General features: G+C 36.8%; 1 protein-coding gene across 1 annotated transcript; it reads left to right on the forward strand.

Annotated features, from left to right (window-relative positions):
- Positions 1-3242: 3242 nt before the first annotated feature.
- Positions 3243-10033, forward strand: erp27 (endoplasmic reticulum protein 27; the record flags this gene model as incomplete). The annotated part of the gene is made up of 7 exons (XM_083923210.1): positions 3243-3300; positions 3928-4013; positions 5796-5933; positions 6022-6138; positions 7204-7329; positions 7479-7676; positions 9977-10033. The coding sequence occupies 7 exons, from the start codon at positions 3243-3245 to the stop codon at positions 10016-10018; spliced, it is 765 nt and encodes a 254-aa protein (XP_083779336.1). The 3' UTR covers positions 10019-10033.
- Positions 10034-15188: the final 5155 nt, after the last annotated feature.

Here is a 15188-nt window from a genome sequence, read left to right on the forward strand (position 1 = left end):
GGATACTTATTCCAGATTTATATTTAGATCATTTACCTAAGATGATATGAATATTTGATTATTTTGTCCAGTATTTCACTAATCTGCTTGTTTAATGTCTTTAAATGGGTTTGTTGTTTCTGAATGTTTCTAAATCTCCAAGATTACAAAAGTGAGACACTGTGAGGAGAAGCTCAGCAACAGGGTCTGAGGATTATTAGCACATTATGTGAGACCTTCACACTCTGTGTCAAAGCCTAACAGGGTTAAAAGTTGTGTAAGTGATGAGTGAGAAATCGTGTCAGCATTAACCCGGCCACAATCTAAATACCAGTAATCCCTCAGCCTCATGTTTACCTCACTGAGCTCACCACTAAAGTAAACTCTCTGCATGTATAGACTTAGAGGAAGTACCTGTTGGGCTAACTCATGACTTCATGAATTATTGAACTTATATCCACCAACCCTCTCATGTTTGCTCTTATCTAAATATTTTGTTCACTTATATTGAATAGATACAGAGGGTTTTTTTGATTTTCATTCATTGTTCAACACAAATTCATTTTGTTCCGACTTTCAAAAAATAGTTCAAATACTGATAATAGTATAGTGTAGATACTCACCCAGTGCAAGATATTATCATTCCTGTTTAAAGTCAGTCAAAGGTTAGTATCACCTTACCTAAAAGTTATAATGAACTTAATTTATATAACACCTTTTATAACATTAAATGCAGTTTAAAGTACTTTACAAAAAACATACCCAAAATAAAATTCTAAAGAGTTTGAAAAATGTAATATGTATAGTATGTTACATTTTTTCTGTACATGACGTCATTTTTGTTTAACTATAACTATAATAAACGTAATTGTATTTTACAGATATAGAGTAGCCTTAATAATACGCAGTCATCTGTGGGCTGTAATCTCAATCTTGTGCTGTGACGAGAGAGTGACAGAATAAGTGCCGTAAGAAGCTTTATTTTCTCTGGTCCTCATGTGACAAGAGTTGCAGTGTCACTGCTACATTACAGTATGTCCATTTCACAGAAGTCATAAGTCTATGACGTTAGGTGTTGTCCTAATTTGCAGCGTTAGTGTTGCCCTTAAGCCGCATTTGAACATAAACATGCGTCACATACACCAGCTCTGAACATAAGGTGAGACTCTTCACGTTTCTTTAAATCTCAGAAGATGTTTGTTGGTGTTGTGATAATATACAAGTTAAAAGTCTACAGTAAAAATTCCCAACTACATACATTTTTCATTATGCTCTCATCCGTCTCCTTGCTTAACACACTGGGGCATTTAGCTAGAAACAACTTTCTCAATCAGAATTTCTTTCGCCAATATTTTTTAGATTTAAATGTGAAGGATACTTGGATTTAACTGACCCATATAAGAGAGTTTACAGGGTTCAGTCCATCTTGTCCTTAAGAGTTCATTGTATTTTTGTGCATCCGGCTGTTTTTTCTGCTCTGTGGTCCACCAAACTATAAGCTGCCAGCATTTTTTAGCTGATGCCTTTTCCGTGGGATAAAAGTAAAAATCCCAGTAAAATGCCAGACCTCATATAATTTATTCTTTTTTGGTTTAGTTTAATAATTGCCATGATGCTTTTCTAAATAAATCTACATTTAGCGGCTTTTCCTTTTTGTTTTCACCTCAACAACACATTTCTTTGGTGGTTTTTGGGAGCTGTCTGTAAGTCTGTGGGCTTTTTCTGTCTCTCTAAATTATGTGAGAAAATGTTTTATACATTTTTTATTTTGGCTTACAGTTTTATATTATATATTGTTGTTCTATATTTATTTCTAGCATCATGTTAACATTATAGGTTTTAATCAATATTAGAACTGAGAAATGTATTTTCTGTCAAGATATTTGTTTGCAGAGGGAGTGTGCGCCCACTCTACTAAAAAATCCTGGTGAACAAACCAACTGTTATTGTAATATCACATTAGATACTTTCATCTGTGGGTCGGATGAGTGATTTAAGTATTTTAATTTGTTCATTTGTACATATACACATGCACAAAAAATACAGAAACCATTGTGCAGGGGAGTTTAGAAGCCAAAAATGGCTTCTGAGGATACCTACCCTATAAAATATCAATAGTCATCCTTTAAAAAAGAGTAAAAATATATAAACAATTATTGCATAAAATGTATCAAAGTTTCAAGAGTAAGCAGTAATACAAAATTGATAAAGATGTACATGGAAGTTGATGTACAAGTTGAAATGCATTTCCATAAAAACAAGTGTAAATATTTGCTATAACGTTCTGTTTGTTGTTGTTGTTGTTGTTGTTGTTGTTTTTAAATTCTGAACATCAATCGCCTTAGGTTTTTCAATTGATGTGTTTGAATATTGTTCTTGTAACATGTTTTGTGTTTTGGATTGTTTATTATGAATTCCTCAGATGTCACTGGATGTAGAATAAACATGCCTCTGAAATTAATATTATTTATATAAATAATAATAATTAATAATAATAATTTTTCAATTTACTTAAAGATTCTTAACAAAATAAAAAGTTAAAGATAAAATATGTGAATATTAGTTAAGTAAAAATGATAAAAATGTTGTCGTTCACTTTGGTGTCTTGTAATAACACATATGCATAACTTAGATTACTAAATACTATACATTAAGGCAACATTAAGGCGTCCAGGCGTCTGCATGGTGACAAAGGGATTGGCTGGGAGTTGTGTCCCTCCTGTGGTGAATGTACTGAAATGCAGCCCGGCTGATCTCTGGTCCTTCACTGGTCACACAGGCCTTCTCACGGGATATAAATTAGTGTCAGCAGAGCCGACACCAGTCACCGCCACAACAGAGTTATTTAATGCAGTGCAACACAAGACAATGTCAAAGCTGTTCAGAAGATGCTACTAACAAGACAGAAGAAAAGGTGTGTGATGTTTCATAAAAACAAAGGTCATTATTGTCCCTCCGAACCTCAAATTGCCACCACACCAAAGCGCAGACACACACTCACATCCATCTCCTGTCGCACAGTGACACGTAGTCCAATGTCCAGCACCCCCACTTCTCAGGAACACCTGGCTGGTTCTCATGAAAGCCTCCAATCACATCCCAGAGAAGTTGCGGCAGCCGCAGCCGACTGCCATGTGGCAAAGCGTCAGACAGAGCAGAGGTGACGCGACTCTTCATACAGAGTCAAACAGCTGCAAAGTCTCTTTGGGCCTTCTATGCTCGTTTTCTTTACCTGCGTCCCTGACAGTCAAATTATTTGAAACATGCTGATCACTCTGTTTTTCTTCCTCCTGGTGTCTTCTGTTGTTGCCACAGAGAAAGGTAAATCGATTTAAGTGTCTTCTTGGTTTTACTCTAGAGTTCTTCTGTTCCTCTGTGGAAATTTGAACAGAAATGTTGCAATGGTCCCATAAAAGTGTGTAAAATGTTGTATATTTGGACATCAATAGTCCCCAGAAGATGAACCCTAATCATTTTGGTGATCCTCTAACACTACCTCATGGGGTTAACATTTTTGTGTTTTGTTCCATAGACTGTCATGAAATATGGTAAACATGATATATATACATAAATGGTCCCAGAGGATGAATCCTACTGTCATGATCCTGACTTTTCTGAAGGATTTTTGAATAGATTGTAATTACAATCAACCACAGATCCCCCTCAGGATGAATAAGAATGACTTTGGCGATCATCATGTCAATATTGTCGTTTTTGAATACGTTAATTTGTGATCAAATACCGGCAAAACTAATGACATTCAGTCTCAGCTGTAAAGCATAATAAGATGGGGAACATGGTAAACAATATATCCGATAAACTTCAGCATGTAAGCAGTTTTCATTGCGAAGATGTTAGCATGCTGATGTTGCATTCAGCCGTAGACTCCTAGTTTTGTTAGGACGACAACTGTACAAACTATGCTGAATTGTGTATCTTGTTTCCCAGACAGTGCCCTTCCCAGACTGACTGACATCAAAGCTGCTGCGGCCTTCATCGACTCTGCTGAAGTGGTGGTCATCGGCTTCCTGCAGGTCAGAAATGAACTTTAGGCCTATTAAGGAGAAAAAAATCAAATCATCTTTCAGACATCTTTCAAAAAAGCCCACATGGGGCTGTTATATTGCATTGTTTATTGTGCTAATATGCGTGTGGCAAACCAGACATGATCAGACAAATTAGCTGAAAATGAGACAATGAGGGCTCCAAAAATACAGCATTTGTTTGCACCGTGGTGCTGGTGAAGCTGCTGTCACGAATAGATCTGGAAGAAGAATATATTTCCTGTGGCCACACCTTTGGCAGTGCTGGTGCTGCGAAGACAGAGGCTATGCCACAGAGGCGAGCCCTTTGGCCAGACTCTGTGTGCGGGGGAAGATGGCGGGCCACTTCTCAGGAAATACATGTGCATCTGAAGACTTGTGGGATTGGCTCCATTGACCCTCTAGTAAACAAACAGGGAGAAGGTTCATGAGAGGAGAACGTAGGAAAGAGCACATGAGGATAGGGCATATAGACCGTGACACCGAAGGCAAGAAGAGACCAAAAATATTGGTGCTGTGACTCATTGGGAATGAACACATATTACAGGGTGTAAAATGATAAAATGGATTGCCAGAGCTCATGCAATACTGTCTCGGAAATAGACATGATTCACCTTCCTTTGAGTCAGCCTCATCTCTCTCGTGCTGGTGTAATTCTTTCTTTCTCCATCTCTGACTCTCTCTCTCTGCCCCTGACACTTTTCTTTGAGGAGAAATAATAGTAACAGGAAAAATACAAAAAGAAAGTTGAAATATGTCTTTTATGCCCAACATTGCATCCATAAGTAAGATGTCCTATACAGTATACTGAAAAAAAAAGATTGAATCACTTGTGGTTGGTAAGTAGCAATTCTGGAGTGTAAAATGATTGCCATAAAAGTGTATTTCCTGCATTAAGAATGTTACTCAAGTAAAAATTTAAATATTGTCATCAGAATGGATTATTACTGGAGTTATTATTACGGGCATTAGCATTTAAACAGTGTATTAATATTACACCTGACTGGACTTTAACCACACTGCTGTCTACTTTTAATGTAAAACAATACATAACCTTCAACAGTATCAACAGCGACGCTGGTACTGTTTTCACCTTGTGAGTCTGTGTGGATCCTAGAGACACCTACTGCAGCGGGATTTTAGTACTTTGTCAGGTGTTAATATGTCTGCCTGTCTGTGGATAGATTTTGTTGCCGTGATAGTGTCACAATTGTACAATTACGCCCCTTGCCCGATAACAGAGCAAGATGCAGCCATGAAACTTTACAGGGTTGAGATAAAAAATGAAGGCAGAGTTTGAAGGTGGGTGTGGTGCCTTGCCCCTCTTCCAGGGCAGGGGGTGGAAAGTTGGGTAGGGGCCTGGGAAGATGCTCTCTAATTATAAATTCATCTTTTATATAAAAGGAAAAAAGTATATTTCCCTCTGAAATGTTATCAAGTAGAAGTATAAAATAGCACAAATGGAAATACGCACTGCATATAAGCACCTGGGGTGTCTCAAAGTGCATGCCTAGATTTGGATGTTTTATGTCACTCCCTACACATGGATGAAGGCACATTTCCCCAAATATGTCAGCGTTGTCAAAGAAGGCTGTACAAGAATTACAATATAGTCCAGATATGTTAAGGAAAAAGTCAAGAAATGGTATCAAAATCACTACATACTGCAATCATTACAGAAAAACAAACTGTGGAAAAAATAATTGCAAAAAGTAAAAGATTGCACATGAAAAGATGAAATGTAACTTTCTCTCTGTTCCACTTGTGTCTAAGGGAGAGGACAGTCGCGGATTTGAGGAACTCACTGCAGCTGCAAAGCGAGTTGACTCTGTCCCTGTTGCAATCTGCACTGAGAAAGAGGTGTGGGCGGACTACAGCCTCTCCTCAGACACCATCGCCCTCTTCAGAAAGGTATTCTGCACCATATGAGGCATCTTTTTGTACAATAAATGTGATACGATTTTTTGACAATAGTGATGATGTGTGTCATGTGATCCAGGCAGATAACCACCAGGAGAACCTAGTTGTTGCAGAAGCCAAGAAGTTAGAAGTTGACGGTCTTGTTAACTTCATCAGCACCAACGAGGTCCGATACATCACAGAATACAACCAAGTGGTGAGTCCGGCTCATGTCGTCACTATCTGACATTAAATGCTTTCCTGGAGCCTAAAGTTTAACTTCGTTTGTCTTAAAAATATATTTTCACTGAAGCCAAGTGCAAAATTGAAAAAGGGGTAAAATGTTTTATTATACCGTAGAACTTTAAATTTAGATTTAGATTATTATTCCTGATGTATCAATATGTAAGCAGCATTTTAATGTTGTAGCTTACCAACGTTTGCTATTTAAACTAGCTCTATACTGACTGACTCTATAAGTTACTTACTTGAAAATATATAATAAAAAAAATCCTAGAATTTATCTGAAAATTAACTGTCAGATACATTAAATGGAGTAAACAGTGCAATATTTTCCTGCTGTAATGAAATGGAATAGAAGTAGGCTATACAGTTACATGTAATGGTAATACTCACTCAGGTATAGGTACTCATGTATTCTCAGGTATAGGAAAGTTTTACTTAAGTACAGTACTTGAGTAAAAGCCCTTAGTTGTTTTCCATCACTGGTATTCAGAGTATTCCAAGAACATTAAAATGTGAATATTTAATTTGCAAAAACAAATAAAAGCCATTCTCAACATGAACACATCGCCTTGAGAAAACATAATTTATATATATATATATATATATATATATATATATATATATATATATATATATATATATATATATATATATATATATATATATATATATATATATATATATATATTTATAAAAAAGACGTAACTTTTCAAAACAACAAAACACCAGTTTGATGTTACCTGAATTGCACACAAAAAAACTATAATTTAGGAAAATTAAACTCTCCCGACATATCTCTATTAGCAAATTAAACCCTCACTGCCTATGCAATCCAACATGAAGGTTGAGCAGGGCTGATAACAGTAAATAGGCACATGCATTTTTGTACAAAGATTTAATAACCCTATGAAAAAATAACCAGTCCGTCACTGTTAGAGCTGGTCAGGTGAGAGGCTTCTGGGAAAAGGAGATCCTCAGATGGAATATAACCAACCCTCATTCTTTGTATATAATATGCTGTTTCCTTTCTCCTCAGACCGCAGTGGGCCTGTTCAATTCAGAGGTGAAGTCACACCTCCTGCTCTTTGCCAACAGGGGGAGTAAAGAATACACTGAGCTGAGGGACCGACTGGGAGCTCTGGCCCCTGAGTTCACAGGCAAGGTGAGAATATCATGATTTCATGTGCAAAATAATAGTTAAAAATGCAAGCAGGTAATTTTTCCTAACATATAGTAGAGGATTCATTTCTGTGGTTACTCGATATAATCTCTAATACACTGAAGAAAGTCATAAAAAAGTATGTGTTCCAGTTCTTGTTTGTGCTGATAAATGGAGCAGTGACGTCCAACTCCCGGTCACTGGGCTACTTCGGCCTCAAGTCACAGGACCTCCCTCGGGTTGGTATTTATGACGGTGACTCTGACATGAAGTGGCTCCTGCCTGAGGGAGACGTCTCTACTGAACGAGTTCAGGAGTTCTGCCATTCCTTCCTACGAGGGGAACTGAAGGTGAGCAGTCATTAAGGTTTACCTAAAATGAGCCACTACTGATGGTTAGATGTATTAAAACCTGGCAGCTGCAACAGCTGGTTAAGATATAGATGTGGCTCAAAGTACTCAGAGGAAGTCTTTTTTGTAACATGTAGAGTGCCCTTTTTTTTTTTTTTTAACAATTTAAAGCAAAAAAGAGTTTGGTGATTTAAAATAAGCAGCACATTAAACCAAACTGGAGAACCTGTTCACTCATAATGCGACAGAGAAGAAAGTGGCAGTGAGTTGAGCGCACACTAGTAATCCTACAGCAGGCAAGCACTTCTCGCTGTCACTGTAAATTGTATGTGCCACACAAAAGACAGGAAACCTCACTCTCTGCACTAATTTGCTCAGTTACACCACAGAGCTCCAGCTCGGTGTGACGCAGAGTCTGGTTGACCAGAGTTAGAGCCAGGATATCAACAAACTGAGGCACTACAGAGACTGAAATGATATACGTTTTAAAAAATAATAAATTCGGTGGCCAATTAGATGGCATTTAAATTGGCATTTAAAATGACATATACTGATATAAATTAGATAGTAATGCAGTGTAGTACAATGCAGGTGTCTTGTCTCTCTAAAGGTATACTGTCCAGTGTTCCGTGTCGGATAGAGGTCCAAGGTTATTGTCAGTTTGTGGTCACGACTGGTATAAAAGTTATAAAAGGCAGTGAATTCCATTGGTCTTTAATATACTCTCTTCAGGTTCCCTAACAATTATATAAAAAATATATTATATTTCTGATTATATTCAGATTAATTTATGACAAAACTAACTAAAAATGCTATTCTCCTCTGAAAATGAGGTGCACCTACCTAACAAGCACCTACATAACAAGCACATTAAAGGTCAAAATTGGACTTTTGCATCGAAACAAATGAAGTCTCTGCTACTCAAAAGACAAAGGGAGAAGGGAGAAGCATTGTATGTTGCTCATTGGACTGCAAACATTACTTAATTACCTCTCTGATTACATTTAAATACAGTAATGTCAGATCACAGGATATTTAATATCAGCTGTACCTTTTGTTCATATCGAACTATACTTCATATGAACAGAATGAGCTCCAAATAGAATTGAATTTCTAGGAGGAGTTTGTTAAAGTTTGACAACATTAAAAGGCGAATTTTGGACAGAAATGCAAATTCAAATCAAAATGGCCGACTTCTTGTTGGGTTTAGGATATAGCTCCAAGAGGCTTTTATATGCGTCTCCCCATTCTACATGTGCCTACCAATTTTCATAACTGTAGGTGAAACCTCATCGAGGGGCTCAATTTTAGCATGTTTCTAGGGGGCGCTGTTGAGCCAGTTTCCCACGCCCATGCATGAGACCAATAAAATATCACATTTTTCACCAGATTTGACAAGTTTGCAAAGTTTGGGGAGTTTTCGAATATGATAAAGCCTTCTAAAGAAATTCATTTGAGGGCAGAATAATAATAAGAAAAGTTTTAACAAAAACCAAAAGGTCCCTCCGACAACTTCGTCGCTGCTCAGGCCCTAATGGAGTTACATTCTCTTATCACCCCTTTTGGATGGAATTCCGTTGCTAGACAACAGCTTGGGTCCTTGTTAACTTCCTGTCAGTTGTTGTCATTCACATTCACTGCAACATACTATATTTTCCTTGCACTGCAACAGGAAATAAACTGGGCCATCTCACATCTAGATGCTTTTCTTGACTGTGAAAATCTGATTGTTTGTCTGTGAATTGTTTCTGCGTCTGTCCATAGTTCTACCTCAAATTTTAAATGTTTATTTGGTCTTTTTTGGATAAGAGATCCAGATCTCAGTGAGACAACCCTTTTAAGTAAAGGATTAAATAAAATCCAACAACCAAACACAATAATCAAGCTGCAGTTTTGTACATTTTTTTCTCAATCACAGTTTCTTTCAGGTTTCTATTGAAACTTTCGACAGAAGTATTACTTGAGAAGGGATGGCACTGACTGTAACTTTTTAATATATGTATAGCCTCAAATTACTTTATAGCACATGACACCCTCTACCTTTGAATCATGATAAAACTATATATTGGTTTGAAACTGAACCAATTCTTGACAGATAAAACGAGACGGAAGCAGAGTCAAAATATATTAAAGAAAGTTTCATAATGCACCACTGTTGTTGAGATTGAATACGTTAATTCCTCATTCTGTCCAATAGATGTATTTTGTCTGTTAAACACTGCATAAATACACTTGAGGTAATTAAGAGTCATATATTCCCTCTCTGCTGTATTTCACTTATTACACTTTTGTTTTTTCAGGAGGTGAAGCAGGCAGGAGCAGAAGCCAAAACGGAGCTCTAGGAGTCTAAAACAAATGTAAACGAATTATTAAATTATGACTAAAGACTAAATGGAAATTATGTGCATTATTTCTTCTGTGAAGACACTATATGGTTGCGTGTTAGACTGTCAAGCCCTGAGATTTCTTCCCACCAACACAAAAGAAACAGCGCAAACATTTGCAAGTTTGTATCATATATCCTCACTTATCTACCCATGTGTGTGTTATGTTTTGTCTGTTTACACGAGCGTGAGCCAGTCTGTGGTTCGGTCAGCGGACCGCAAGTTGCAGAGATCTGGCGGAGTTTGTTAGTCTGTCCACTAATGTTATTGTCAGGACCACAACACAAGGACCTCAGAGAAACTGACAGAAAGCAGACTGGGAAGATATGGAGCACTGAAGTTCCTCATATGATTCATCCTTGAAATAAAAGTTTGTAAATAAAAGTGAACATCATTTGTAAATGATAAACTCCTCCGGTCCACATGTCGAAGTGTCCTTGTGCAAGACAGTGTGAATGCCTGTGTGAATTGGTGAATGTGACAAGTAGTGTGAAGGCGCCTTGAGTAGTCAGAAGACTAGAAAGGCGCTATAAAAGTACAAGTCGATTTATCATTACCATTTACCACACAGTTGAAGGCAGGGTATCAAACTAATATAATTAAAGGGATAGTTTCAATTTTTTTGAAGTGGGATTGTATGAAAAACTGAACAGTGTCATACTTACAGTCGATGGTAGTCGGCACGCTCCCAATTTGGAGAAGCAGGCAGGAGTAGCATACCGACACAGAAGCAAAGCAATGTACTGCTGTAGATGGGGCAGCAGCTTAAAGTTATACTTATACTCGACTTTCATCTAGTAAGTATAACAGTGTGTGTGTGTGTGTGTGTGTGTGTGTGTGTGTGTGTGTGTGTGTGTGTGTGTGTGTGTGTGTGTGTGTGTGTGTGTGTGTGTGTGTGTGTGTGTGTGTGTGTGTGTGTGTGTGTGTGTGTGTCTGTGTGTGTGTATTCAAGAGGGTAACATATAGGGGATGGACAGGAAGTAGAGAGGTGAATGTGTTTCAATAAAGTTTACAAAAAAGCAAAAAAAAAGTCAACACCCATAGTGACTGTGAACATGACAGGATGGAGGGCTCTGACAGAACAGGCTCGCCTGCAATTACATCTTACCACCACAGTGGCTACTAGATACAAGTTATCTCAAATTTTATGGAGTGTTGAAAGTATTTTATTTAGACTATTGTCACTGCTTTACCTTGCTGTCAGACAGTCCTTTACTGTCCACAGAACTTGTCCCCTCTCTCTCTTGTCTGTTCAGTCTCCCTTCTGTATACCCCGGTTCAATATGGTATCCTCTTGTCTCCACAGTGGACGACATTTTGTCGTTGTTATCATAATCACTCAATTTAATTTTCTTGTATTTGCATAAACTGCAGAAAGTTTGACTCAAACAACTGATCCGCAGCGGTGCGTGCAACAATTGCACATCTGCGTAGGAATAGCGTTCTCCTGTTGATAAAATAAAGTGCCAAAGAAAAGGGCTGTCTGATGGCAGCATATTCTAAATATAGTGGTTTTTTTAAGGTGGGCTGTTTTAGGTGGCTAAAACATGTTTAGCTGCTGCCCCTGTCCACATCATAGGCTACACTGTTTAGCTTCCATGTACTGTTTCTGTTTGTTTCTCCAAAATGCGGGCGTGCCGACCACCATCCACTGTAGGTAATACACTGACTATGGATAAGTACAACCCCACTTCAAAATATCTCAACTATCCCTTTCAGTTAAAGACATATGACTCAAAAACATATTGGGCTCTAAATATGGATAAAAGAGAGTATTTAGCAATAAAACCTCTATAAAAGAACAGCAGATGGGCTGTAGACATCAAGAGTGAAAATGTTTGAGCTTGACCCAGAACTATTCGCTCAAGCAAGAAGGGAATTTTTCTAAGGCCAAGCTTGGGATCAGTGTAATTAGTGGTGTTGTACTGCCAAGCAAATGCATCCGGCGGAATTGGGAAAGCCTGGCAGGTGGACGTTTCTCAGAGACCAGATGGAAATACAGCGTGTCGCCTGCCATTTGAGCTTGTTTACATCTGCTATAGTTCACAGATGAGACAGTGTTACATAAAGCTTTTTATACCATCACCAGGCAGACTGTAAGATAATGCCCCTTTAACAGATACTTAGTCCCATGATGACAAATCATTTAATAATGAATAATATTGCTGATAAACAGTATGGCCACTAATTACTGGTAATTAAAAGTCACATTTATAATGTTTACATGAACTCTTGAGCTCATCACTTGACACTTCACCAGTTTACCATAATTTTACCTCTTTATATACTTACTGTTTTACAACAGTTTTTACTCCTTTGTGTTTATTTATAATTATCATTAGGCATATAGTGCATTGACTACATTTACACGTACATACTATACTAGGTTTACAAGTCTATATTTTTTGTTTCTTCTTATTAGTCATATACATTTACAGTACACTTGCAATTACTGTCTAATATAAATTATTCTATTAAATGTTTTCACTGTGTTATATTTTATTCCTTTTTTTTTCATGCTTTGTTGTTCCTTGTGGGATCTTCCTTCCCTTACTTATTTAATGAGTTTTGCCGGAGGGGGCCTGAGACCTATGTTTTTCATTGCCAAAGATGACTTTGCTGTAATAGTTAAGCTTAAAAACCTTGAACCTTGAGCATTTAGATGATATGTATTTGATGTTTACATGATGATTTGATGTGCAATTTATTGATGTCCACATGACGTTTACTTCATGTATACATGATGTTGATAAATGTGATGTACAATTGTGTAATTTTAATAAGTAGGTTAGGCTTCTTCCGGGCTTATTTAATGTATAATAATTGCAGCTGCTCTAGAATTTTACAAAAAAACAGTGTAGATATGTGTTGGATGATATTTTTAACAAGCTAAATATGAATGTATTTTCATACTTTTGCAAAGCTGAAACAGTGTTGTTTAATAACGCTGCTGTAATATTAATCCAGAAACATCGTATATAATAGTAAAACACTGATGGGGAACATTTTGGTGCAGAATGTGTACTTTTACTAGTAATGGAGTATTTTCACAGTGTGATGTTGCTACTTGTACTTCAGTCTACTTACTAAATAATCCTATGGAATATGGATAAAGTTCGTTTTTAAGTGAATAAGGAATAGGGAGATACAAATTCTGTCAGACTGCATTTCTGGTCTGCCACAAAATGTATCCCCTCTCTATAAGGCACAAATGATGCCCTAACACCAAGTCTTTTATTTTACAACTATTTCAGATTATTGCCTAATAACCATGGTGAATATGGAGAAGTTTCTTCTTTCTAAGCAAAAGTTATGGGGGGATACAAATTCTGTCTGAAAACAAGCCTCTTCCGCTCCTTCATTTCCTACTCAAACTAAACACAAAAGTTTCCAAAACACACAGTAAATCCAGGAGATCTATTGACCCTGTTGCGCTTAACTGAGCAGTAACTTGGCTTAATGAAACCCTGTAAATCCTCATTGAATGCAAAAATATGGGACACTTTTAGATCCTCTATTCATCTGAGTTTAAATGTTTTTCTTTTCACACACCCCATAACAAAATCTGAAATATAACTCCTTTTAGTATGACAGCATATTTCCCTTAAGTCCCAGACACCTTGCTGAGGTCACACATGCACTTACCTACAGCAGAAAATGTTCTCTCTTAGTTACGAGCATCTACACGCACACTGAGGTAATGGTTTAAAAAGAAATGTCTAAATGCATGCCTGTAACTGGTAATTTACAGGAAAGGTTGTTTGTTGCAATGATGTGATGCGTGTGTATCATGCAAGTGGGGCAAAGCTGACAGGACATTAACAATGAAGTTACTATATACTCCATAAACTCCATATACTATGCTGTGTAGTCCACTTAGTTTAGAATATATACCTGCTGTTAACACTCATTTATCCTCTAGATATCTTAGTGTTGGCCTTTGAGGTCTGAGGGATTTCAGAATTGTTTTACTGTCATATTTTACAGTGCAGATTTCTGTCTTACAAGTGGGAAGGAATGGAAGAGATATGAGATCAGTATGAAGAAATGCAAATGACTCTGCAGATTCTTAGAATTTGTCAGTGGCACACAGTATAACTCAAATTAACCCTTTAGCGATCAAATACACACAGACACATACTCGAGGTGCAATGGCCTATGGGTCGTTTGTATTGTGTTTTTGGATCATGGTTTTCATTTTGGTTTGTTTTGCATATTAGGGAATAGAAAAATAGAAAAACAAAACAATTTCTAATGTTCTCTCTGTATTTTGAAATTTGCAAATTTGCAAACGTTTTTCGTCCATCCAGAGATTAGATATTATATGAAATCAACAAATATTCTTTCAAAAGCAAAAGTGTTACTCAACCATTTAAAGCGAACAAAAATAAAACTTTCAGTGTAGCTGCAATCTTTGTGTTTTCCCTTTATGACAAAAATAATCATTTCAGTTTAAAAATGAACGATAAAGGCAGCAGGAAGAGTTTTTTGTGGTTTGTGTTGTGAAAGGTTTTTATGGTTTAGTTTTGTATCACACACACAAACACACACACACACACACGCACACTCACACACACACAGGCACACGCACACAAACACACACGACAACAAATTGAACAACAATTGGAGACTAACACATACTGTAAGAAACAACACACATTATAAAAAAGAAATAATAAAACATCTAAAGAAGGATAAAATACAATAACAAATTAGTATATTTAAAAACATTAATACAATAAAATGAATTATTAAATAAAAATTAAGCAAGGACCATACATCATTTAGCTAGGTTAATCACAAGCTAGGTTTAAAGTTTACATTTAAAGACAGGTTAAGGCCGTTTGTGTCGCTTCACATGGGTTGTTATCCAGCTCTTTTTTTATATTATGTACTAATAATTTCAACATGAAAAAGCCACCTCGATAAATAATGCCTTGGACCTTTCTTCCTTTCTACAATTAAATCAATTTAAAAACAGTTTCAAGGAATAGCAATGAAAAGCTGCGCAAACACATGTTTTTTTATTCTGCATTTTGAACAACTAAAAGAGGGGGAATGTGCTTCAAAAACAAGTACATGAAATTAAAAAGTCTTTTAAAAAATCAATTAGAAAAACTGACAGGGA

This window comes from Echiichthys vipera (assembly GCF_963691815.1).
Source record: "Echiichthys vipera genome assembly, chromosome: 2".
Taxonomy (NCBI): Eukaryota; Metazoa; Chordata; class Actinopteri; order Perciformes; family Trachinidae; genus Echiichthys; species Echiichthys vipera.